The 27,469-nt window shown below is 36.8% G+C and overlaps 1 protein-coding gene across 2 annotated transcripts in view; it reads right to left on the bottom strand.

Annotated features, from left to right (window-relative positions):
• Positions 1-3,338: 3,338 nt before the first annotated feature.
• Positions 3,339-27,469, bottom strand: part of NUCB2 (nucleobindin 2) — a 40,794-nt gene continuing 16,663 nt past the window's right edge. The window contains exons 2-13 of one of the 2 annotated variants that reach the window (XM_029208210.1): positions 26,972-27,115; positions 26,269-26,376; positions 20,989-21,115; positions 14,716-14,819; positions 13,708-13,893; positions 13,421-13,511; positions 12,769-12,827; positions 12,579-12,671; positions 11,286-11,375; positions 4,556-4,726; positions 4,189-4,270; positions 3,339-3,591 (exon numbers count right to left, since the gene is read on the bottom strand). In XM_029208210.1, the coding sequence (XP_029064043.1) occupies positions 3,584-3,591; positions 4,189-4,270; positions 4,556-4,726; positions 11,286-11,375; positions 12,579-12,671; positions 12,769-12,827; positions 13,421-13,511; positions 13,708-13,893; positions 14,716-14,819; positions 20,989-21,115; positions 26,269-26,376; positions 26,972-27,115 (1,263 nt within the window). In that variant the 3' untranslated portion in view covers positions 3,339-3,583. Of the gene's footprint in view, positions 3,592-3,650; positions 3,764-4,188; positions 4,271-4,555; positions 4,727-11,285; positions 11,376-12,578; positions 12,672-12,768; positions 12,828-13,420; positions 13,512-13,707; positions 13,894-14,715; positions 14,820-20,988; positions 21,116-26,268; positions 26,377-26,971; positions 27,116-27,469 lie in introns of those variants that run through there. The other variant, XM_029208209.1, reaches the window with a different exon arrangement.

Raw genomic sequence — 27,469 nt, 5'->3', positions numbered from 1 at the left:
CACAGGATGAATACTTTCTAACAGAGCTGGAAAAAATACTATTAGCAACTCTTTAAGAAACAATCTTTACTCATAAATGCCCAATACTCATAAGAACTGGGATTCCTTATGCCCATAAATAATCTTAGGCCAACAATTCTTTTTTTAATAATATAAATTAGTAATTTGCTGGCAACTGTGAGGTATGTCTACATTAATATCTGTCCGTTATCTACTCATGCCAAAAGAGCATTTTAAAAAATTTCTCTAAGTTCTCCTCCAATTACTATTTTTTTACTTGAATATATTTGACATATACCACTGTGTAAATTTAAGGTGCAAGATGTGTTGCTTTGATATATTTAATATATTATAATATGACTGCTGTTGTATTGATATTTGTCACATTTCATAAAAGTACAATATTATTGTCTCCAATTACTTTCTGATTTGACCCTAGTCCACCATCTAAAAAAATTTATCCTAGGTGAATCCCTGTCTTATCACAATACCGCTTACAGATAGAGTCATCAACAAAAGGATATCCCAGATCATTTAAAAATATTTGCTACAATTTAAACAACAGAGATAGGAATTCTTCTCTATCTCTAAAGAAACATAGCATTACTCTCCTGAGTGATTTCTGTGGGTTTTTTTAAGCTACATATAAGCAGAACTTTTCTAGATTGCTCTATTTAATTTTGGGATCCATGATTTAATTTTGGGATCCATGATTTAAGGAAAAAAATCTGAAGTGTTTGGAGGAGTATGCAATGATTATTTTAAAATTTGTAAAATGAGAACTAAGAGTTTTAAAAATTATTAATGTTAAAAGAAACAATGTAAATTTTTGAGGTATTACAGTGGATTTGTTCACTCAACAGCTTTAAACATGCATTCCTGTACTACAGGGGTAGGAAATTAAATATTATTTCCCAACCTCCCTTGCAGCTAGGGTTCCAGATATGACTGGTCCAAACAATCAGATGTACTCACTTGAAACTTTTACTCAGAACTGAATTACATGGGGAGAGAAGCAGGACATGAAATATCCATTTTTGCTGACACAAAGCAAGGCAGAGGTGGTGTGGTTCTGGAGCTTGGCAACTTCATGACTTCCTAATCTGGCAGGTGGCTTCCTGATTTAGCAGGCAGCTTCTTGATTGTTCCAAAAGCAGCAGCTTCTTTGGCAGCCCAGTCTCATGACGCAGTTCCTAGAAGCTCAGCCTAAGTTCTGTTCTTTCAGCCTTCCCAAAGATTCTGTGAGCTATCTATCTATACTGCTCTCCCCACATCAATCCCATTCTGTTTAGTACCTGAAGACAATTCTATTACTTACAATGAAGAATCTAAACCTATACAGAATTTGGTAGCTAGAAGTAAGGTGCAGCAAGTAAAAGGATCTGAAAAAATGGAATTGGCTTAGTTAAGAAGGTAGGGTTTGGGGCAGTGATACTTCATGCCAACTGAGGTTAAGGTATCAGAGAAAATGGTGGTAGAATTTCAGAATGCTAGCATGTGTGGGCTGCGCCTTGCCTCTTTCAGAAAAGTCCTACAGGAGAGATGTGGCTCGGGCTAAGGTAAGCAAGCCTGCAGAGATAGAAAGCAATATAGCTTTGCCGAGAGAACTGCTCTCTATCTACCAAATAGATTGATAAAGTCCCAAATCTGGAGCCCTGAAGAATTGAAAAAGGTCACCTACTGTACTACCGTACTCCAAACTGAAACAGTTATAAGTAAAGGTTCTGAGGAAGCTGCTAAAGCTTTCACAAACTTTCCAAGAACCTTCCCTTAAGAATTTTCTGCCAAATAATGGGAGCCATCTTAAGGAAAAAGATCAGATTAAGACTCCTGTTATCCCATCCAAGCCTATAGTTTAAAACAATCCCAAGTGGGTACCATTCATTTAAGACCCAACGGGAGAAAAGAACACAGAGGTAAGCAAGTAAAAGATGAGGTTCTTTGTTAAATATGTCTTGGCAAGATCTTTGTGGTTTCTCATGGTAATAATTGAAGAAAACAGACCAGAAACGTACAACTTTGAGGGAACTGTTTTGCCAAAAAGCAAAACAAAGCAAAAACAAATAAAAACCCTAAACCTGGCCTGAAAGAGCCTGTAACTATCTGAAACAATCCCAAGGCCCCAAACCCACAATAACAGGAAGTGAAGTGTGAAGACTGTCCAGCCTTCGAGAAGAGGACACTTCCCAATGCCCACTTGCGTCCTTGAAGGTTAATGGGCAATAAAAACATCCTAGAGGGTAATGCCAAGGGCCCCTGAGGACATTAGACAAGGGAGTTCCTCCCAGAAAGGTGAAGCAGGGGTTGCCTAATAGAAAAACCAAAGAATATATTTATGGACAGAGCAGAGAGACCTTGCTATTTTTGCCAAGCAGTATTTTTTTAATTGTTATGGAAAGATGACTGCTCTGTTTCCTGTTTTCCCCCTTTCTAAAAGGTTGATTTTATTGCAGTTATCCTGTATCTATCCCATTATGCATATGGTGCTCAGGGGGCAGACATGTTGCTTTTTAGTTTGCAGATGACCAGAACATAAAAAAACCACATCCTAACCTGATGGAGGGGACTATACTCAGATGTCATGGGCTTTGAACTACATGCAATAATAGATTGGGTTTTGGTGGTTTCCTTTTGAGGTGGGGGAAGTGAGCATTTTCTGTTTCAGAAGAATGTACATAGATATTTAAGTAACCAAAAGGCTGTTTAAATTAAAGCTGTAAGTTGCCTACCAAACATTCCCTCTTCCCTTCTTAAAGGGAATCCTTCCTAAAAGAATCCTAACTTTTAGCCTGTCCCATTGCCACATGGATTTCTCAGCTTCCCTAGCAGCTAGATGGCCATGTGACACAGCTCTGGTCAATGAGATGTAAATTCAAATGCTATGTGGTTCTCTGGGAAAACTGCATCAAGGAAGCTGATTCAACTGGGGGACATTCCTTTTGTTGCCCTTCCCCACTGCCTCCAAGAGCCATCTTGGACCCTGAGAATGAAATAACTCAAGAATAAAAACTATGCACTGGGGAGAGCAGAGGAGAAAGATAGGAACCTGTACATCACCTACTTCCAGATTTCTTCTATGTAAAAGGCAAAAGTTCTTATTCAGTTTAAACCACCATTATCTTTGGGTTTTCTGTTATATGTAGCAAAACCTGATCTTGAATGATAGAGTATAAAGCAAAAATGTAAATGAAAAATGAACTTAAGTGGTAGCAAGAGCTGTTTGGTAGAAGAATTTCTAGCAGTTAAGATTGCTGAAAAGTAGGAAAAAGTTACCAACACACACTGGGGAATACTATGGTCTTCTCAGGAGAAGAATTATTAATATCAAAGAGCTTTTATTGAGAGAGGGGATGATAAGCACCCATAAAAGAGTATTTACCTTTATGAATAAGAGAAAACAATTTATTTTAAAGGCAGTGGGTGGCGCTTTCTCACTTAAATAGGTACTAATAGTTTCATTAAATTATGGCATAAAGCCACTTAATTAAATCACTAAAGGAGAACAAAGGAAAAAGAAAAGAGGTATGAAAATGAGAGCAGGTATTGAGTTTGTTTCCTTCCTGGTTCTGGTAGACTTCAATCCTTAAACATCTGTGTCCAAAAAAAAAAAAATACGTTCTCATTTAAAAAGTATCTTCCTTTATTCCATATATGCTTTAAAATATTTACTGAGCAGAGGAAAAGGAAGGGAGGTAAAAAGATGACACACATGATGATGTAACAATTTTATTCTAAGTTCTGGTGGACTTTGGACTTTAAATGCCTGTTCAAAAAAAAAAAAAAGCCCTCATTTTAAAGGTATCTTCCTTTATTCTGAATATTCTTTTATACTTAGATATACTGAGTATTTGCTTTTTAACTATGTTTAGTTAATCACTGATTACAATTAAAAAACATATTCTGTGATAGTATCAATAACAGATTAGGAAGAATTATGAATAATACTGAAAAAAATCATTTCACCATGCATATGGCTATCAAATTATATAGCTTTTGAAATGTACTGATGTATACAAATTTGAGAGGCTTTTTCATTTTCCTGTAACACAAATTGTTCTATTTCCACAAATAAACAGAAAATAGCACAGATATTAATGATTTAAATTATATTTGTAATAAATGTGTATTTCTATTTATTCAATTTTTTAATTTCCTCAAACAAACAAACAAATAAACAAAATTACATACGTGGCTGGATCTTTGATTCTCCACCAGGCACTGATGGGGAAATTTCTTGTTGTAATTTTTTTTGTTCCATCTGCTGTAAAACCTAGTGAATGGAAAAAGAATGCCTTAAAAGTAAGCGTTATTTGATTTTCTCTAATATGTATGACCATTGACAATGCACAACAAACTGAAAATTGTTTTCCAAAATGGGATATTCACGTTCTATAATTTAGATTAATATTCAACAAGGAAGTTTAAAAAAACGCAGTTTAAAAAATATTAAAATTTAAAATACGACAGCTAATTGAAATATATTACAAAAACACAGGCTTGTAGCAAAGCCCCTAAAATCCTTTTTAATGCCACAAGACTTTTTACAAAATATCACCTGATGGTATTCCAGCTTCTGAGCCTCAAGTTGGTCATGCTGACGTTGTAGCTCTTCTTTTTGTTTCTGAAGCTCATCTGCCTTTTTCTTAAGTTCAGTTTCTTGTATGGAGATAAGATTTTCATATTCCTTCAGTTCTTCCTCTGTGAAGAACTGTTGTTGATCCAATGTCTAAAAGACAAAAAAATGAGAAAAGAGAAACCTTAGAAAGAAAACAAAAAGGTCTGATTCAGCTTTAAAATTCTATGCTTAGCAAAGTACAAAAGAATATCTATAGTATTATATCTTTTGGGTAAGAAAGAAGGGGAAATAAGAATATATACACTTGCACTTATTTGGGCAAAAGATATAACAGGAAGGAAAATCCGGAAACTAATAAGATTGGTTACCTACAGAGTAAGGGGAGAACTGGGTGGAAAGACAATGTGGGAAAAAAAATCACACTCCTTTGAATATGCCTTTTTTTGCACAGATTTGATTGTTGGAAACATATCAATGTTTCACATACTCAAAGAAAAAAAGAAAATAAATAAAAATCCACAAGGATAGAAAACCTCTCCAAATTGAATACAAATAGAAACAAATAATACTTTTATTTTAAGTGAATAAAACAATCCACAGAAGGGGGAAGGAGAAAAGAACTAACCCAAGAAACTTTTTTTTTTTTTTTTTTTTTTGCGGTACGTGGGCCTCTCACCACGCGGCCTCTCCCGTCGCGGAGCACAGGCTCCGTCCGGACGCGCAGGCTCAGCGGCCATGGCTCACAGGCCCAGCCGCTCCGCGGCATGCGGGATCCTCCTGGACCGGGGCATGTTGGCTGTGGGTTTGTAATATATGGCCATTATTATGTTGAGGTAAGTTCCCTCTCTGCTTACTTTCTGGAGGGTTTTTATCATAAATGGGTGCTGAATTTTGTCAAAAGCTTTTTCTGCATCTATTGAGATGATCATATGGTTTATCTCCTTCAAGTTGTTAATATATTTTATCACATTGATTGATTTGCGTATATTGAAGAATCCTTGTATTCCGGGGATAAACCCCACTTGATCATGATGTATGATCCTTTTAATGCGCTGTTGCGTTCTGTTTGCTAGTATTTTGTTGAGGATTTTTGCATCATGTTCATCAGTGATATTGGCCTGTAGTTTTCTTTCTTTGTGACATCTTTGTCTGGTTTTGGTATCAGGGTGATGGTGGCCTCATAGAATGAGTTTGGGAGTTTTCCTCCCTCTGCTATATTTTGGAAGAGTTTGAGAAGGATAGGTGTTAGCTCTTCTCTAAATGTTTGATAGAATTCGCCTGTGAAGCCATCTGGTCTTGGGCTTTTGTTTGTTGGAAGATTTTTAATCACAGCCTCAATTTCAGTGCTTGTGATTGGACTGTTTATATTTTCTATCTTCCTGGTTCAGTCTCGGAAGGCTGTCCTGTTCTAAGAATTTGTCCATTTCTTCCAGGTTGTCCATTTTATTGGCATATAGTTTCTTATAGTAATCTCTCATGATCCTTTCTATTTCTGCAGTGTCAGTTGTTACTTCTCCTTTTTCATTTCTAATTCTATTGATTTGAGTCTTCTCCCTTTTTTTCTTGATGAGTCTGGCTAATGGTTTATCAATTTTGTTTATCTTCTCAAAGAACCAGCTTTTAGTTTTCTTGATCTTTCCTACTGTTTCCTTCATTTCTTTTTCATTTATTTCTGATCTGATGTTTATGATTTCTTTCCTTCTGCTAACTTTGGGTTTTTTGGTTATTCTTTCTCGAACTGCTTTAGGTGTAAGGTTAGGTTGCTTTATTTGAGATGTTTCTTGTTTCTTGAGGTAGGATTGTATTGCTATAAACTTCCCTCTTAGAACTGCTTTTGCTGCATCCCATAGGTTTTGGGTCATCGTGTTTCCATTGCCATTTGTCTCTAGGTATTGTTTGATTTCCTCTTTGATTTCTTCAGTGATATCTTGGTTCTTTAGTAGTGTATTGTTTAGCCTCCATGTGTTTGTACTTTTTACATTTTTTCCTGTAGTTGATATCTAGTCTCATAGCATTGTGGTTGGAAAAGATACCTGATACAATTTCAATTTTCTTAAATTTACCAAGGCTTGATTTGTGACCCAAGATATGATCTATCCTGGAGAATGTTCTATGAGCACTGGAGAAGAAAGTGTAATCTGTTGTTTTTGGATGGAATGTCCTATAAATAGCGATCAAGTCCATCTTGTTTAATGTATCATTTCAAGCTTGTGTTTCCTTATTTATTTTCATTTTCGATGATCTGTCCATTGGTGAAAGTGGGGTGTTAAAGCCCCCTACTATGGTGGTGTTACTGTTGATTTCCCCTTTTATGGCTGTTAGCATTTGCCTTATGTATTGAGGTGCTCCTATGTTGGGTGCATAAATATTTACAATTGTTATATCTTCCTCTTGGATCGATCCCTTGATCATTATGTAGTGTCCCTCTTTGTCTCTTGTAATAGTCTTTATTTTAAGGTCTGTTTTATGATATGAGAATTGCTACTCCAGTTTTCTTTTGATTTCCATTTGCATGGAATATCTTTTTCCATCCCCTCACTTTCAGTCTGTATGTGTCCCTAGGTCTGAAGTGGGTCTCTTGTAGACAGCATATATACAGGTCTTGTCTTTGAATCCATTCAGCCAGTCTATGTCTTTTGGTTGGAGCATTTAATCCATTTACGTTTACGGTAGTTTTCAATATGTATGTTCTTATTACCATTTTCTTAATGGTTTTGGGTTTGTTATTGTAGATCTTTTCCTTCTCTTGTGTTTCCAGACTAGAAAAGTTCCTTTAGTATTTGTTGTAAAGCTGGTTTGGTGGTGCTGAATTCTCTTAGCTTTTGCTTGTCTGTAAAGGTTTGAATTTCTCCGTCGAATCTGAATGAGTTCCTGGCTGGGTAGCGTAATGTTGGTTGTAGGTTTTTCCCTTTCATCACTTTAAATATGTCCTGCCACTCCCTTCTGGCTTGCAGAGCTCCTCCTTAAAGATCAGCTGTTAACTTTATGGGGATTCCCTTATATGTTATTTGTTGCTTTCCCTTACTGTTTTTAATATTTTTTCTTTGTATTTAAATTTTGATCATTTGATTAATATGTGTGTTGGCATGTTCCTCCTTGGATTTATCATGTATTGGACTCTCTGTGCTTCCTGGACTTGATTGACTATTTCCTTTCCCATATTAGGGAAGTTTTCAACTATAATCTCTTCAAATATTTTCTCAGTCCCTTTCTTTTTCTCTTCTTCTACTGGGACCCCTATAATTTGAATGTTAGTGCATTTAATGTCGTCCCAGAGGTTTCTGAGACTGTCCTCAATTGTTTTCATTCCTTTTTCTTTATTCTGCTCTGCGGTAGTTATTTCCGCTATTTTATTTTCCAGGTCACTTATCTGTTCTTCTGCCTCAGTTATTCTGCTACTGATTCCTTCTAGAGAATTTTTTTTTTTTTTGTGGTACGCGGGCCTCTCACTGCTGTGGCCTCTCCCATTGCGGAGCACAGGCTCCAGACACGCAGGCTCAGCGGCCATGGCTCACGGGCCCAGCCACTCCATGGCACGTGGGATCCTCCTGGACCGGGGCACGAACCTGTGCCCCCTGCATCAGCAGGTGGACCCTCAACCACTGTGCCACCAGGGAAGCCCCCTTCTAGAGAATTTTTAATTTATTTTGTTGTTCATCATTGTTTGTTTTCTCTTCAGTTCTTCTAGGTCCTTGTTAAACGTTTCTTGTATTTTCTCCATTCAATTTCCAAGATTTTGGGTCATCTTTACTATGATTACTCTGAATTCTTTTTCAGGTAGACTGCCTATTTCCTCTTCATTTGTTTGGTCTGGTGTGTTTTTACCTTGCTCCTTCATCTGCTGTGTGTTTCTCTGTCTTCTTGTTTTGCTTAATTTACTGTGTTTGGGGTCTTCTTTTTGCAGGCTGCAGGTTCATAGTTCCTGTTGTTTTTGGTGTCTGCTCCCAGTGGCTAAGGTTGGTTCAGTGGGTTGTGCAGCCTTTCTGGTCAAGGGAACTGGTGCCTGTGCTCTGGTGGATGAGGCTGGATCTTGCCTTTCTGGTGAGTAGGACGACGTCCGGTGGTGTGTTTTGGGGTGTCTGTGACCTTATTATGATTTTAGGCGGCCTCTCTGCTAATGGATGGGGTTGTGTTCCTGTCTTGCTAGTTGTTTGGCATACAGTGTCCAGAACTGTAGCTTGCTGGTCGTTTAGTGGAGCTGGGTCTTAGCGTTGAGATGGAGATCTCTGGGAGAGCTTTCCCCGTTTGATATTATGTGAAGCCGGGAGATCTCTGGTGGACCAACTGTCCTGAACTCAGCTCTCCTATCTCAGAGACACAGGCCTGACACCTGTAGGAAGGACGGAAGGGAGGGAGGGAGGGAGGAAGGAAGGAAGGAAATAATTAAAATAAAAAATTTTTTTAAATTATTAAAAATAAAATAAATTAGGGCTTCCCTGGTGGTGCAGCGGTTGAGAGTCCGCCTGCCGATGCAGGGGACACGGGTTCGTGCCCTGGCCTGGGAAGATCCCACATGCCACGGAGCGGCTGCGCCCGTGAGCCATGGCCGCTGAGCCTGCGCGTCTGGAGCCTGTTGCTCCGCAATGGGAGAGGCCACAACAGTGAGAGGCCCGCATACCGCAAAAAATAAATAAATAAATAAAATAAATTAAAAAGTAATAAAAAAAGAAACAAAGAAGAGAGCAACCAAGCCAAATAACAAATCCACCAATGATAACAAGCAATAAAAACTATACTAAAAACAACAAACAAAAAAAAACGGACAGACAGATTATCTAGGACAAATGGTAAAAGCAAAGCTATACAGACAAAATCACACAAAGAAGCATACACATACACACTCACAAAAAGAGAAAAAGGAAAAAAAAAATCTATATAAAAAAAAAAGGAAGAGAGCAACCAAATCAATAAACAAATCTACCAATGATAATAAACTCTAATTACTAAACTAAGATAAACATAAAACCAGAAATAAATTAGATGCAGAAAGCAAACCCCAAGTCTACAGTTGCTCCCAAATCCACCGCCTCAATTTTGGGATGATTCGTTGTCTATTCAGGTATTCCACAGATGCAGGTACTTCAAGTTGATTGTAGAGATTTAATCCGCTGCTCCTGAGGCTGCTGGGAGAAATTTCCCTTTCTCTTCTTTGTTCGCACAGCTCCTAGGGCTCAGCTTTGGATTTGGCCCCGCCTCTGCATGCAGGTCGCCTGAGGGCGTCTGTTCTTTGCCCAGCCAGGATGGGGTTAAAGGAGCAGCTGATTCGGGGGCTCTGGCTCACTCAGGCGGTGGGGAGGGAGGGGTATGGAATGCGGGGTGAGCCTGCGGTGGCAGAGGCTGACATGACGTTGCAATAGCCTGAGGCATGCTGTGTGTTCTCCTGGGGAAGTTTTCTCTGGATCACCAGACCCTGGCAGTGGCGGGCTGCACAGGCTCCCGGGGTGGTGTGGATAGTGACCTGTGCTTGCACACAGGCCTCTTGGTGGCTGCAGTAGCAGCCTTAGCGTTTCATGACTGTCGCTGGTGTCCACGCTGATAGCCGCGGCTTGCACCTGTCGACAATGTTCTTTTTTCAATCTACTTTGGTACCGCTCAACCATTCTGTTCAAGATGTGTATGCACTCACTTATACACAGTAAACCATGGTATAAATTCAAATACTTTTCAGGAGCAATTTGACAGATATATTTAGAAACCAAAAAATGTTCATAAAACTTGAGAATAGTTCTATTCCTAGGAATTAATCCCAGGGAAATCATCACAGATGCCCCCAAATGCATGAACAAATGGATAGTCATCATAATGTTATTTATCACAGTAAAAAAAAATTAGAATTGACCCATAATGTCTGAATCTGGAAGAATGGCTATATAAATTATGCTACAACCACACAACTGCATGCTAAGTGGTCATTTTTTAAATCGAGATTTTGAGACATGGCATTGAAATGTTCATGAAATATTGTTATATTTTTAAAAAACAGAATTTCACAAACATACAAAGTCATTTATATAGTGAATATATGAAGCCATTTAAAAAATATATAGATATGAATTTATGTGTATATGTAAGCTAAAAATGGGACAGTATACTATTTATTCACTGTATGCTATATATGCGTATACTAAATATACAAACGATTTCCAAACTGGCATAACACAATACATAATTTAAGTGTCTACCTCCGGATGGTAGAATTACATGTAACCTCTAATTCATACTTTAACTGTATCCATATTTTTAATTTTCAAGAATGAACTTATTTTACACATAAAAAAAGTACGATTTTAGGGCTTCCCTGGTGGCGCAGTGGTTGAAAGTCCGCCTGCCGATACAGGGGACACGGGTTCGTGCCCTGGTCCGGGAAGATCCCACATGCCGCGGAACGGCTGGGCCCGCTGAGCCTGCGCGTCCGGAGCCTGTGCTCCGCAACGGGAGAGGTCACAACAGTGAGAGGCCCGCGTACCACAAAAAGAAAAAAAGGACGATTTTAGAAAGACACAATTACATGCAATGTGATTACCAATAGAGATCAATTGTCCCAGCTTTGCAAGAAATCAAGTTCATTATTTTATAGTGAAATTTCATATGAAAAGCCAAGATGGTAAAACTACACATGCAAACATAATGGCGAATAAAAGTTAAAAGCAGAATAGACTGATGTAGAATTTCTTGAACGATACATCCCATTTCATGTAGGTTCTATTACCTCCCAGCTGTCTGGCTCCAAGAATTCCTTTTTTTCTGTAGCTTTCAAAAACTCTTCTAGAGTCACCAATCGGTCTTTGTTAGTATCAACCTGATTAAAGGAAAGTGTACATGTAAAATAAAATAACTCTTTCGCATTATTTAGATACTAGAAATTCTTCTAATAGATGCTACTACATAAATATACAGCAATTAGGGCTAGCCTAACATCCAGAGAAACTGAGGGAAAAAATCAAAACAGGACACTCAACATTATCCTAGAATCAGAGAATAGATAACTTTTTCTTCTATATAATTCAAATTTGAAAATAACTGATACCCCCAAAGATCACCAAGTTTGAGTCTGCTGATATGACTGGGTAGACTAGTATTGTTTTCCTTACTCACCACACCTCCTTTCAAAGCCAAGTGCTTGGGCAAGAAAAACAATCTTTCCAGAAAGAAGACTGTTTTAGCCAAGAGTAAAGGAGTTTAAGTTAAAATGCTCTCAACAATGTTTTCCTAAAAACAAACAACTAACTAAATCAAAGCTGAAGTTGACAACCTTTCCAAACCCTGTTTAATGGCTCTTATAGACTATGGCAAATTCAGTTACAAAAGTGAACTCTATGATGGCCAAAGAAATTCATTTGTTACTTGGAAGCCAGCACTCAACAAAAATCCCAATTTACCATAAATAGCTCAAATGACAGGTGAAAATCACTGAAGCAAAACAGTGGGCTTGGGGAATTCCCTGGTGGTCCAGTGGTTAGGACTCTGTGCTTTCACTGCCAAGGGCCCTGGTTCGATCCCTGGTCAGGGAACTAAGATCCCAAAAGCTGATCCCACAAGCCACGTGGTGCAGCCAAAAACAAATAAACAAACAAAACAAAACAACAAAAAAGTGGGCTTAAGTTACCCTGCCTATGATAGCTATTTCAGAGTTTTCAGCTTAGTAATGTGAACAAGAAATAAATACTTGTTGTTATAAACCATTAAGGTATTGAGTTTTTTAATTTCTTAGCAAAAACGAATACAGCATTTACAATATCAAATAATGGACTACATTATTTTTTACTTCTAAAAGAATGCTTTACAGCATTCTTTTATATGCAGCAGCATCTTAATATTTTAAAATATTTTAAAGCAGTTACAAAATAATTTTATTTACACTAAGGGAACCTACTGACTGTTCTGGATCAAAAATGCAAAATCCAATTAAATATTATATATATTTATTTTCCATTTTACAATAAGATTTATTGCAAGAACTTGAAAACTCCACAGAATTAACAGATAAACTTTTCAAACATACCTCATTCATTACATGTTCCCTCATTCTAAGCCTTTCTTCCTCCATTTCTACCATATCATCCTCTTCATTTTTGGGGTCATATACTTTCTCCAACTAAAAAGAAAAATTTAAAACCAACATAAAAGAAAGGAAGATAATAGAAGGAAAAAAGACAGAGCAAAACCACTGAATACTTAATGAACTCATTTACCTCTTTAGTAAATAGGGCTTCTAATTCTTGTTCATCTAGGAAGCCATCACTATTGACATCTAAAGTTTAAAAGTTACAAATGCAAAAACTGATTTTAATGCCTTAGAAAACTGATAGTTAAAATACAACTAATTACTAATGGTTTGCAAAAGTATTACTTAACACGAAGCATCAACATGCTACAGAAAAAGGTATCCTTCTTTTTTATGAAGCCTCAGATCAGTCCAACTGATAACAATTCACTACTTATTCATAATTCATCATAGTTATTTAGAAAAATATATATATTAACCAAAATATAAAGTGAAGCAATATGCTATAAGACTAAAAGTAAATTTTAATATTACAGCATAAAGTCCATTAGATATAACCTAGCTAGTCACAGAAATGCCTTCATTTTACAGAGAAACTTGTAATAAGTCATAAAATGACTCAAAAGTAAAAGCAAGTATAAAGACATAGCTACTGACCTAAAATATTTTATACTGCAGACCAGCAATAAAGACTACTATACTACCCTAGAGGAAAACTCTAAATGTTTACTATCAATAGGACTCGATTAGCAAACCTTGGCAGAAGTCAATTAGGAGTAAAGCATCTATAATTTTTTAAACAAAAGATATAAATATTAATATTGTATCAAATCTGTTACCATGTAATTTGAAAAATGTCTTGGGGTCAAAGTCATTAGGATCCAATCCATCAGTCTCTTCCCACACTTCTTTTAGTTGATCTTTGCTTCCCTGTGAATCAATTTAAAAAAAAACACTCAAGACAAACTATAATCTATGTATATAGGCTCAAAATAAAATATAAAATTGAAAAACTTTGCAGAATTAAGAATCAAGATTTTAAGTACTAATAACTTATAAAATTCTACTATCTGGCACAAAGAAGTATCTTCATCTAACTATGGTTTTACAAAGTCATAATCCTTACTGGATGATTAACTTTGGGATGACTTTCATGCTTTCTCTTCATTTCCTCAAATTTAGATTCTTCTTCTTTTCTCTTTTCTTCATTCAGTGTTTTTAAGTATTCTCTCCTTTCATGTTCCTTCATCATTTCATATTTTTTAAATTCTTCATGTCGAGCTTTATCATAGTGTTCTAGATCACTTGTAGCCTATAATGCAATTTTTAAATTAAATAAGATGTGCTTGAAAAATATAAATAAAGGCTTTCTTGCATATAGCATACTCTCTAACAGAAGGTAGCATAGGAGGACCAAAACATATTTGACTTCTGTTTTAAATTTTACCCTTCTATTTTGGTCATTATTATTCTCAGAGATGTAGGCATTCAAAGAAACTAAAAGTTCAAAGCTAGCTTCAACTTTAGGAAGTTCCTTATAAGCAAGTAATATATAAATTTATTTTAAAAAGAAGAAAAAGGAAGGGACTGTATCAAATCTGTACAGTATAGAGAACTAGAACAGTTCCTAACGACTTAACTAAATCTAGTAACACCCAGGCTAGAACATCTAATTTGCTAACTTCATACAGTACAACACGAGAGGTCTACAAATTATAATCTAAAATCCCTGAGGCAGGATGTGTTTAAGAATTTTCTAGATTTTAGAAAAGATATATGGCACATATGCCATATCATTTAACACCCCTGAAGAGTTTGTAATCAAACAGATTAGTACTTCCTTATCATAATCTATAAATACACTAAGTAAGCTAAATAAAACCTATAAATAGCCTTACTATAATTCAAGCCAGGTTTCCATTTTTATAGTATTTTGGATTTTGGAATTGTTGGCAAGGGATTACAGACCTGTATGTCCACATTATTATCTATACTAATAAGGGTTAAGCTATCTCCCTTTAAAGATATTCTAGAGAGTATGTAAAAGTTATACTACCACTTCATGGAATTTACTTGTCAAATTACAAAACCTCAAAGGCACAACAAAGACAACACATTTTGAAATGAGTCTCACCGCTTTGATCAGCATATCTAAATCTGTAGATTCAAACTTCTCAGGATTCAGGTGATTTAGATGATCAAATTGTTTTAGAAGAGCATGGTGGTCTATGCCTGTATCTGAAAGAAAATGAGAAAACTGTAAACAATGAATTATTAGAAGCTAGAAACATTAATATAAATAATACATAAGAATAAGCATTCATATTAATTCTTATAGGATTTTACAAGAAAATTCAAAGTTTTAGATTTAAAAGTTTGTATTTTCTTTTAGAATATCGTACATATTGTTATTCTAGGCAAAGGTAATGCCCTTGAATCTAGAATGGAATACAATTTAATGTGTACACTTTAATGTTATTTCAAGAAAGACTAGTTAGCTATCTTTTACAGTATAATTTACAGTAAAAACTTTTTCATTATTGTAAAAGTACCAAATTTCCTACTTTTAATTAAACTCTAATATACCACCCTCACCAAAGGTCTAAGAAGAATTTCTTTCTTTTTTTTTTTATAAGAATTTTTTCTTTTTTGGCTGCACCAGGTCTTAACTGCAGCATGTGGGATCTTTTATTTACAGCATGTGGACTTCTTAGTTGCGGCATGCGGATGCTTACTTGCAGCATGTGGGCTTCTTAGTTGTGGCATGTGGACTACTTAGTTGAGGCATGCGGAGTTCTTAGCTGTGGCATGCATGCAGGATCTAGTTTCCCGACCAGGGATCGAACCCGGGCCCCCTACATTGGGAGCACAGAGTCTTACCCACTGGACCACCAGGGAAGTCCTAAGAATAATTTCTAAAAAGAATTGCTCTAAAATTTATATGAAGGAACTATTTGTATGCTGCTCCAATTAATCCTTTATGGAACAATAAAAATCTAATTCAGTAAATTCAATTGATTATGACTTTTTTTTTTTGGCTGCGCAGTACAGCATATGGGATCTTAGTTCCTCCACCAGGGATCGAACCCTCGCCCCCTACACTGGAAGCACAGAGTCTTAACCACTGGACCGCCAGGGAAGTCCCTGATTATGACTGATTTTTAAAGAAACATCAACAGTTTTCTTTGTAAAGAACTTAAAAAAAAAAAAAGCTACAGTGTATTGTAGTTGAATGAGTGAAGCAATTCTGGACGATTTCAGTTGTATTATAGAACTGAGCAAAATATGTACATGTGTTGATTTGTTAGAAGTCAGGGTTCTCACTTAGGAAAAAAGAACATACAAACATGAAAATGATGGAAGGCAGGAAAGAAACTTGGGGAAAGGGATGGGAATTAGTACTAACTGTGTGAACTTATTATTTCTAAACATACATATATAATGTGTACACATATATGCATGTATATTTCACACGTATATGCATGTGTATGAATATATATTTATATATGTGTGTGTGCATGCATATGTGTATAGACATGCATGTATTTCCTATCTCTGTCCTATGGAAGTGTCAAGAAGAAAATATATCCCAGGAGTACTGAGCACACCTAGTGCCATCTCTTGGTCTGTAACATCATTTCACACTAAAATTAAGAACCAGGAATCCTCAGAGAAATGGCTAATTCCAGGGCTAGGGCAGGGTATAAAGTACAAGATGAGCCTGGAACATATTGTTATGCCAGAAAGTAAGAAACAGCTAAATTTAGTTCAACTAAGCTTTCACTGAATTCTCAGTATGGCCCTGTACTAGAAGTTTTACTTATGAAGAAAAGATCTGTTACAAAACCTAGCCCTAAAGGATACAACCCGTCACTGAAATACATGAAAAGACACTTAGCCTCACTCAAAATAAGAGAAATACATATTAAACCTGCACAATTATACCATCTAACACAGTGGCAAAACTCCTAAAGTTTGATGATACTTATAATTAGCAAGGCTGTGAGAAATTATTGCTGGTGGGAATGGGTATTGATCACCCTCTGTGGAGGTGGCAGTATCTACCAAAATTACAAATACATATATCCTTTGGTTTAACAGTTTCATTGTGGGGAACTTATCCTACAGATAATCTTACATGGATACATAGTGGTATGTGTACAAGAGTGTTCACTAGAAATAACCCAAATATCCATCAACAGGGGTCTGGTAAATAAATTATGGTATACCTATATAATGGAAATCTGCGCAGTTGCTAAAAAAAATGATGGTCTCTATGTACTAATACAGAAAGATTTCCAAAATATATTAGTAAAGGAAAAATACAAGCTACAAACGTGTATTGCATGTATCTTTTGTATAAAAGAGAGGAAAAATAAGAAATTTATTTGTATTTCTTTATATATGAGTAAAGAAACTCAGGAAGGATGGTATTAGGGGGCAGTGGGAACTGATAAAGTACAAAAATATCATAGAACTTTTTGCTATATACTTTCTTACACTTTTTTTTTTCCTTTTTTTTGCGGTACGCGGGCCTCTCACTGTTGGCCTCTCCCATTGCGGAGCGCAGGCTCCAGACGCGCAGGCTTAGCGGCCATGGCTCACGGGCCCAGCCGCTCCGCGGCATGTGGGATCTTCCAGGACTGGGGCACAAACCGGTGTCCCCTGCATTGGCAGGCGGACTCTCAACCACTGTGCCACCAGGGAAGCCCCTTACACTTTGTTTTTTTAAACCATGTGAATGTATTGCCTACTTTAAAAGTTACACACACACCCCACAAAATTAAGATGCTTTAAGCCCTCCTTCAAATTATCAGAAATTTTAATTCATAAATTTTGAATCAATGAGAAAATACTCATAACTTTTCTAAGCATATAAAACAGTTTACTTTAGATAATGAAATTCAGCCCCTGTCTTGGAATAAAGAAAATGTTGCCAAGATTAAGGGGATGGAAGTTGTCTAAGGGCAAAGAAATCTCAAACCACCTTAGGCCTGGCTTCAAGGATGGAATTACCTTGTGTGTCTGACCAGCTGAAGTAGGATGGTATGAGTTAATTTACCTCTCATTGATATCCTTAGTTTCAGGATAAAGAGTATTTGGTACTTGTTTTCTAAGTCTATTCACCAGCAGAGAGTTTACTGCTCTACACAATTTCTCCAATATGATCCATTGACCAGAGGTACATGTTTAAAATGCAGGAACTTCCCTGGTGGTCCAGTGGGTAAGACTCCATGCTCCCAATGCGGGGGCCCAGGTTTGATTCCCGGTCGGGGAACTAGATCCTGCATGTATGCTACAACTAAGAGTTTGCATGCAGCAACTAAGAGTTTGCATGCAGCAACTAAGAAGCCCGCATGCCGCAACTAAGACCCAGCACAGCCAAAATAAAAATAAATAAATAATAAATAACTATTTTTAAAAATTAGAAAGATAAAATGCAGATTACTCATCCCTAGAATCAGAGTATCTGGAGGTGAGATCCAGTAATCTGCATTTTTAACTAGCTCCCTAAGGTGAGTTTTATGCAATCTGAAGTTTAAGAACTGCTATTCCACCCTTAGTAAGTATTCAGATATTTACTGATGACAATGAACCACCCAGATAACCAACCTATGGGGGCACGTTACAAGGACACAGGAGCCAGCCTGAAGGGTCTACCACTTGCCAAAGCTGGCCCTTGGATTTTGATTCATAATTAGAAAGGCCATTCCAAGACAATAAAGGAATTCACTTATATTGTCAACTGTTGCTTTTATGGTTTTATTTTCTACACTTAAATCTTTGATTTATATAAGCACTTATTCTGATGTATATGAGATATAAACCTAACTGTACCTTTTTCCAAATGGCTATCCAACTCTATTAAGACTACTTATTTTTTTTAATCTTTATCTCACTAATAATGAGATACCACCTTTAATTCAAACTAAATTCCATATGTATTTAATTTTATTTCTGGAATTTCTATTTTGTTCCACTGGTCTTTCTACCTACATGACAAAACCATAGAGTTCTAATGTCTGAGGCTTAGTGATATATTCTAATATCTAATATATCTAGTCCTTCTTCTTTGTTCTTCTTCAGAGGCACACTGCTTTTCTTGCTCATTTCCCTTTTCATATGAACTTTAAAATTAACTTGGCTAGTACCAGGGGAAAAAAGTACATCTTTTTATTTGGATCATGTTAAATTTGTAAATTAACCTAAGAAGAACTGACATGTTCATAATGTTGAGTCTTTGTATCAAAAAGATGTTATGTCTTCCCCTTTTTTCAAGTCTACTTTCGTGTTCTTCAGGAGCATTTTAAAGTTTTTATCTGTAAGTTTTACACATTTCTTAATAGGTTTATTCTGGGTGTTTTATCTTTGTTGGTATCATAAATGGAGTCTTTTCTTCCATTATATCTCCTAACTGGCTGTTGTTTGTACATATGAAAAACACTGATTTCTGTATATTGTTTACCTTGCTGAATTTTCCTTTTGTATATACTAAGTTTTTCAGACAAGTTCTTTCGGTTTTCCAAGTGAATAATTATATTACCTGCAAATAGAGATGGCTTTATCCCCTACTTTGCAATTATTTTACCTCCAATTTTTTCATTTGTATAATTGCTTTGGCTAGTACCTCCAAAACAATATTAATTAGTAGTGGTGACAGTGAGCATCATTGTTTTGTTTCTGATTTTAGTGAGAAAATATATTTGTGTTTCCCCAATGTGTAGCTGAGTTGGACATATCTGGTCATGTTACAGAAGTATCTATTGATTACTATTTTATTACTTTTTTAAAATTAAGAAGGGGTGTTAATTTTTGTCAAATGCCTTTTCTGAATATATGGAGATGTCATATGAACAATGAGATTACTTTCTTTAAGATATCTTCACATTTCAAAAACTCTGCTTCATAGCTATTTAATCTTCTCATAGTCTAAAATTAAAAGAATATAGAAAGATGAATAGGCAGAGCACAGAGGATTTTTAAGGCAGTGAAATTACTCTGTATGATGCTATAACAGTTGATACATGTCATTATAAATTTGCCTAAACCCATAGAATGTACAACACCAAGAGTGAACTCTAATATAAACTATGGATTTGGGGTAATTATGATGTGTCAGTGTAGGTTCATCAATTGTAACAAATGTACCACACTGTTGGGAGATGTTGGTATTGGGGGAGGCTATGAACATTTGGGGACAGGGGTGTAGGGGAAATCTCTGTACCTTACCCTCAATCTTGCTGTGAACCTTATATTGCACTAAAAAAATTGTCTTAATTTTAAAAAAATACAAATTTCAAAGATTTATTCTGATTCATTATTTGTCCTTTGACTTTATAATTTCTCTTGTCACACCAAAAATTTCTTTCTTCTTATATCTATTCATATGATAATGTACAGCATTAGATTTCCTAAAATTAAGTTAATCTCACATTCCTGAAATAAATCCACTTGCTATGACAGAATATTCTTTTAACGTCCAACAATTTTGGCTTTGGCATCAACACATAATAAGAGTGTGGAAGTTTCCTTCTTAATCTATGCTCTGGAATACTTTAAATAGCACTGACAATCTGATCTTTAATGGTTTGGTGGAATTCCCTTTGGCACTATCTGAACCTGGTGTTTCTGTGGAGCTAGCTCTGACGATTGTTCTATTTCATCTATGGAAATTGTTCTAATTAGATTTTCTCTCTCTACTTTCTTTTGGTTTGCTTTGATGTTATTTTTCCTCTTTTAAATCAGTGGCTTAATTCATTATTTTTCATTCTTCCTTTTTACTGATATAATTATTTAAGGCTAATCATTTTGATTTTTGAATGACATGAATATATAACCTATTCAAAAAATTAAATTTTAAAAATTAAGAGAAGGTGGGACTTCCCTGGTGGTCCAATGGGTAAGACCCCATGCTCCCAATGCAGGGGGCCTGGGTTTGATCCCTGGTCAGGGAACTAGATCCCACATACATGCCGCAACTAAGAAGTCCGCATGCCGCAATGAAGATCCCGAGTGCCGCAACTAAGACCCGGTGCAGCCTAAATAAATAATAAATAAATAAATTTTTTTTTTTTTTTGCGGTCCGCGGGCCTCTCACTGCTGTGGCTTCTCCCGTTGCGGAGCACAGGCTCCGGACGCACAGGCTCAGCGGCCATGGCTCACAGGCCCAGCCGCTCCGCGGCATGTGGGATCTTCCCGGACCGGGGCACGAACCCGTGTCCCCTGCGTCGGCAGGCGGAATCTCAACCACTGCGCCACCAGGGAAGCCCATAAATAAATAAATTTTTTAAAAAATAAGAGAAGCCAAATCAATACTAACATTAAATGTTGACTATAGGAACATGGTCTGTAAACTTACCTTAACAACCAAATATTGGAATTTTCCTGCCTTTTCTTTAGCACTTACCTTGAAGGGAATCCAATTTAGCTTTAATCAGCATTCTTAACCTTGCCACTTCTTGCCTTTTCAGTTCATCAAGTTTTGTCCTCACATGGTGACTTACTAAATCCAGTTCTTTGCTTAGCCTCCCACTCTGTTAACAAAAATAATAAATTAATTTTATCTATTCCACTGCATTTTTAGATAAGACACAATATATTAAAAATAGGGTTATAATAAAGTAGTGATACATTTGACTATTTTAGATAAATTTGACATTACAAACAGCATTTCTTTCAGAAGATATTCAGTTTGTAACTCTAAAATCAAGATGTCTAAAAACCATATAATTTAGAAAAGCATAATTAAAGCACAAAGAAGAAACTCAAAAAGTAACTTAAATTGCAAAATGGTGCAGCCACTTTGGAAAACAATTTTGACAGTTCCTCAAAAAGTTAAACCCACAGTTACCATATGACCCCGCAATTCCATTCCTAGGTATATACCTAAAGAGTTGAAACATATGTTCACATAAAGTCTTTTTTAAAAAATAAATTTATTTATTTATTTATATTTTATTTTTGGCTGCACTGGGTCTTTGTTGCTGCACTCGGGCTTTCTCTAGTTGTGGTGAGTGGGGGTTACTCTTTGTTGCAGTGCGCAAACTTCTCATTGCGGTGGCTTTTCTTGTTGTGGAGCACGGGCTCTAGGCGCATGGGCTTCAGTAGTTGTGGCACCCAGGCTCAGTAGTTGTGGCTCACTGGCTCCAGAGCACAGGCTCAGTAGTTGTGGCATACTGCCACATCCCGCAGCATGTGGGATCTTCCTGGACCAGGGCTCGAACCCATGTCCCCTGCATTAACAGGAGAATTCTTAACCACTGCGCCACCAGGGAAGTACTCACATAAAGTCTTAAATATGAATGTTCATAGCAGCATTATTCATATGAGCCAAAAAAGTAGACATAACCCAAATGTCCATCAACTGATGAATTGATAAAATATGGAATATCCATACAGTGGAATATTATTCAGCCATTAAAAGGAATGAATACACCGATACATGCTACAATGTGATGAACATTGAAAACATTATGCTAAGTCAAGGAAGCCAGGCACAAAAGGCCAAATTTTGTATGATTCCATTTATATGAAATGTCTGGAATAGGCAAATGCACAGATATAGAAAGTAGATTAATGGTTGCCAGGGGCTGAGGAGAGAAAGGAAAGGGGGGGTGATTGCTTAATGGGTACAGGGTTCCTTCTGGGGGGAAATAAAATTGTTCTAAAATTAGATAGTGGTGATGGTTACATGACTGTACATATAATAAAACCACTGAATTGTATACATTAAAGGGGCAAATTTTATGGTATGTGAATTATATTTCAATAAAGTTTTTTTTAAAGTAATGTGGCCTCCTTAAGCTTTAGTCATTCCATATATAAATAACTTTTCAAAATTCATCTTTTTTAGGTTGTCTCCTTTGATTACTTTTTTTCATAGATGAGTAATTCTATACATGTTCCAAAATTTAAGAGACAAAATAGCTAGTGGTTTACCTTCTCTTGTTTAAAAATGCATTTTCAATCAGAAACTGCAAGTCTAACTAGCAATCAGGCACACAGACCCTTCAGGACTGAGTCAAGGGGGAGGAAGGGAAGGAAAAGAAACGCCTCAAGCAAGACCAAGAAAGAATGTTCAGAGAGGGAGGAGAGCTAAGAGAATATGCTGTTATAGAAGCAAAAAGAGTAGTACATTTCAAGGAGAGAATGGTCATTATTATTAGATAAAACAATAGTTCTCAAATGTGGTCCTAAAGTGGAAGCATCAACATCACCTGGGAACTTTAGATATGGAGGCTCTAGACCTACTGAATCAGAAAGTCAGGAGGTGGGGCCCAGAAATCTGTTTTAACAATTTAAAATCTGAGAACCACTGAGATAAAATAAAGGAGTCCAGTAAGAAGAGGAACAAAAGGTGCTCACTAGATCTGGCAATTAAGAAATCACTGACAGGTACTTCCCTAGTGGTCCAGTGGTTAAGACTCCATGCTCCCAGTGCATGGGACCTGGGTTTGATCCCTGGTCAGGAAACTAGGTCCCGCATGCTGCAACTAAAGATCCCGCATGTCGCAACTAAGACCCGGTGCAGTCAAATAAATAAATATTTTTTTAATTAAAAAAAAAATAAGGAAGTCAACTGACATCCTTCACAAAAGTACATTCAGGGAAGTGGTGTGGGTGAAGCCATAATCTTCCCAGTTAGCAATGTTTGGTAAGTGAAGAAACAGTATGAGTCTCCTTTCAAAATGCTTAGCTGACAACAAAGGACAACTTTTTTTTTTCCAGTTTTTCCTGAGACAGGAGTCTTTGCTCAGCTGTTTGTAATGATTCTGTCGGCTTGATTTTTATTGTCTATTTTTACTCAATTTCTTTTTCATTAAACAACTGTTTAACTTACTTCATTTTGTCTCCCCCCACGCAACCCCATAGGGAATAGGAATTGACTGTGAAAGGAAGACAGTTATAAAAGTATTCTCCTATACCGAAGAAGGCAAGCTTGTTGTTTTCTTTTCCCTGATTATCTCTATATAGTAACTCCCATTACCCACATTGTCTGTTAGCCCCCAAATAACGCTCTTGGTCCTAACTGAAGTAAATAAGAGACATTGAAAGTTCTACATTAAATATTATTCATCCCAGGAAATTAGTTCCACAGCTCAAGTGAATTTTTCAAAGAAACACGAGATTATTCTCAAAACAATTCAGGGGACTGTAGATACCATGCTAAGTGAAATAAGTCAGACAGAGAAAGACAAATACCGCATGACATATGTGGAATCTAAAAAAACAGAACAAACAAACCAACTAAACCAAACAAAAAACAGACTCATAGATACAGAGAACAAATTGGTGGTTGCCAGAGTGGAGGGAGTTGGGGGAGGAGTGAAATGCGTGAAGGGGATAAAGAGGTACAAACTTCCAGGTATAAAATAAATAAGTCATGGGGATGTAATGTACAGCATGAGGTCAATAATATTGTATTAACTTTGTATGGTGACAGATGGTTAATAGACTTATTGTGGTGATCATTTCACAATGTATACAAAAGTCAAATCACTATGTTGTACATATGAAACTAATATAATACTGTATGTCAAATATACTTCAATTAAAAAAAGATAATTCAGGGCTTCCCTGGTGGCACAGTGGTTGAGAGTCCGCCTGCCGATGCAGGGGACACGGGTTCGTGCCCCAGTCCTGGAAGATCCCACATGCCGCGGAGTGGCTAGGCCCGTGAGCCATGGTCGCTGAGCCTGCGCGTCCAGAGCCTGTGCTCCGCAACGGGAGAGGCCACAACAGTGAGAGGCCCGCGTACCGCAAAAAAAAAAAAAAAAAAAGATAATTCAAAAAAATAAAATAAAATAAAATAAAGATAATTCAAGGGAATTATTGGCATAAGGCTGTTACCATTCTCCCAGAAAAATTCACAGCCTCCAAGAGGACAGCTGTGAACTAAAAGCCACACACAGGGATTTCCCTGGTGGTGCAGTGGTTAAGAATCCACCTGCCAGTGCAGGGGACACGGGTTTGAGCCCTGGTCTGGGAAGATCCCACATGCCACGGAGCAACTAAGGCCGTGCGCCACAGCTACTGAGCCTGTGCTTTAGAGCCCGTGAGGCATAACTATTGAGCCTGAGTGCCACAACTACTGAAGCCCAAGCGCCTAGAGCCCATGCTCTGCAGCAAGAGAAGCCACCACAATGTAAAGCCCACACATCTCAACGAAGAGCAGCCCCCACTCACGGCAACTAGAGAAAGCCCATGTGCAGCAACAAAGACCCAGCACAGCCAAAAATAAATAATAAATAAATTTATTTTTAAAAATAATAATAAAATAAAATAAATAAAAGCCACACACAGGTTCTGATAGTGGCCACAACCTAATGTGGGTCAGACTATCACAGGGGCCCAGACCAGGGACAGAGACTAAAATAAGGATGTTTGATTCAGAAATTTTCCTTCAAAGTTCCAGGTAAGATAACTTTTTACGAAAGTTAAAAACAGATAAACAAAAATAACATAAGCAAACCAATAAAACTATCTTGAGAGTTATAACTGAAAGTTTAAAATTAAATCATTGGAATTTTTTGTTTATTGCTGACTCTAAGATAAACCCAACTAAGTGGATTCATTACCCTTCAAGGGAGGGCTTTAAAAGAATCTCTCACGTCAGATCTTGGTTTTTACTACCTTCTTTCTTTATTGTGAATACGAAGGAGATGTCTAGGGCTAGGGTAATGTCAAATAAATAGGGTTCTTAGGACAGAGACAAATAATTAAACCTCCCCTACTGAGATAAGATATGGCCCATTACGTCTTCTATTAATCTGGACCTGATTAAAACACCAGAACTAAACCTGTGCTAAACCTTTGAATAGCTTCCTGCTGCCCTCATATCATGATTCAAGTCCCTTACCATGATGTACAAGGCCCTCTGTCATCTAGCCCATGACTCTTTCCAACCTCATCTTTTGGCCAGTCATGGCCTCCACTTCCCAGGCCAGGTTCCAGCAACAGTTACTCCTTCCAGGTTCCTATATATTCCGGTCTCTGTTCCCTTGTACCTTGGCCTAGCATGTCTCCCAGTCTTTCTCCTTTTCTCAGCCGCATATTTAAGCACAGGCATAATCTCTACCAGGAAGAAAGACTTCCCACCTTCCCCCACTGCTTCCTACTGAAGTAGGTGTCCATCCTCCGTATCTCCAAAATGTATTATACGCTCAGTATATATTTATCTTAGTAATCTTTTCCTGGATATTAGTCTCCCTTGAGGGTTCTTTAAGGGCTAAGAATGAGTCTTTGTTTTTTGTTTGTTTAAATTATTTATTTTTTTATTTTTGGTTGAATTGGGTCTTCATTGCTACGTGCGGGCTTTCTCTAGTTGCAGCAAGCGGGGGCTACTCTTCCTTGCAGTGTGCGGGCTTCTCATTGCAGTGGCTTCTCTTGCTGCGGAGGATGGGCTCTAGATGCGTGGGCTTCAGTAGTTGTGGCATGTGGGCTCAGTAGCTGTGGCTCACGGGCTCTAGAGCACAGGCTCAGTAGTTGTGGCAAACGGGCTTAGTTGCTCCGTGGCATGTGGGATCTTCCCAGATGAGGGCTCAAACCTGTGTCCCCTCACTGGCAGGTGGATTCTTAACCACTGTGCCACCAGGGAAGTCCCGAGTCTTATCTTTGTAATCCCAATACTTAGCTCAGTGTCTGGCATGCTCAAGTGTTTGTTAAATAATTATTTAATTACATTTACCTTTATTTCCTCTATGTCTGCTTTCTGGAGCTTTTCTCTGAAATGATTATCTGTTTCCAGCACATCAATCACTTGCTTGAGGTATTCATCATAATAAAGTCCAGTATCCTTCAAATTAAGAAACAAACAGTAACTCTTCTGAAAGTTTTTCCTTTCCTGTATCTAAAGATTTCAATCCTAAAAAAAAAAAACAAAAAAAAAAACCGTCTAGCAAAATGGCATTGAGACATACCTACTTTGATAGTTTGGGCAGCCAAAGTTAAAAGCTGTATTTCTCAAATGAAGAGAGTTGTATCAGAACCAATGTCATGTTTTACTCTTACATAAAGGTAGATTTTCTATATGGCTTAGACAATGAATACTTAACCAATATACTAATGGTTTTACCCCCTTGTCACCTGTCTCTCCTCATTGTTATCTGTCTCTTCTCTGAATATAATACGTTTTCTTGGTTGGTTATCTCTACATTGGAAATGTATTATGATTAATTCTTCTATACACTAATATACTAATTAGATACCTATATCTAATATAACTACATTAAAAAAACTTTGCCTGATATTAAAGAACATATGCTTATCCAATACTCTTTTTACTACTATTTCAGAAATAGTTCCTAAATGTCCAATTTTATAAGTAATAAATTCTTAGCAATATTTTAGTTAAAATTCTTCCCACAAGGTTATCTTTAGCATTCACTTACTGGTGGTTCTATCTTTGCACTGTCCACAGGTTGAGCATTTTCTACTTTTGTCTTGTCTATGTCTATAGGCACAGCTTCAAGAGCAGTAAGTATACATGTAACCAAGAGAAAACAATATTGTAGTAGGATGGTCCTCCACTTCATCTGAAATAAAGGTACAATTATATTAAGGTTCTGAAAAGATGTTTTCAAACTATATATACATGCATTCCCAATGCCACATTAATAATATATTTAATTTCAGGAAGTTTAATTCAACAAAAGAATTCTAGGAAAGGGGTTAAAAATAGATTATAACATCAAAAATAATGCTTAAAATAGATCACTAAAGAAAATCAGGAAAGAAATGCTTTTCAGCTAAAATTAAAATGACAAGTAAACAAAAATTTAAAGTTTAAACTGCTTATATAATATAAGAAAACATTTGGTTAATTATAAAAGCTTCAAATAAAGACGGTAATGAGGGACTCAATTTTTTTTTAAATAAATAGTCCAAGT

Source organism: Monodon monoceros, unplaced genomic scaffold (assembly GCF_005190385.1).
Source record: "Monodon monoceros isolate NGI ecotype Baffin Bay Population unplaced genomic scaffold, NGI_Narwhal_1 Super_Scaffold_7, whole genome shotgun sequence".
Taxonomy (NCBI): Eukaryota; Metazoa; Chordata; class Mammalia; order Artiodactyla; family Monodontidae; genus Monodon; species Monodon monoceros.
This window is presented reverse-complemented; position numbering and strand designations above follow the sequence as displayed.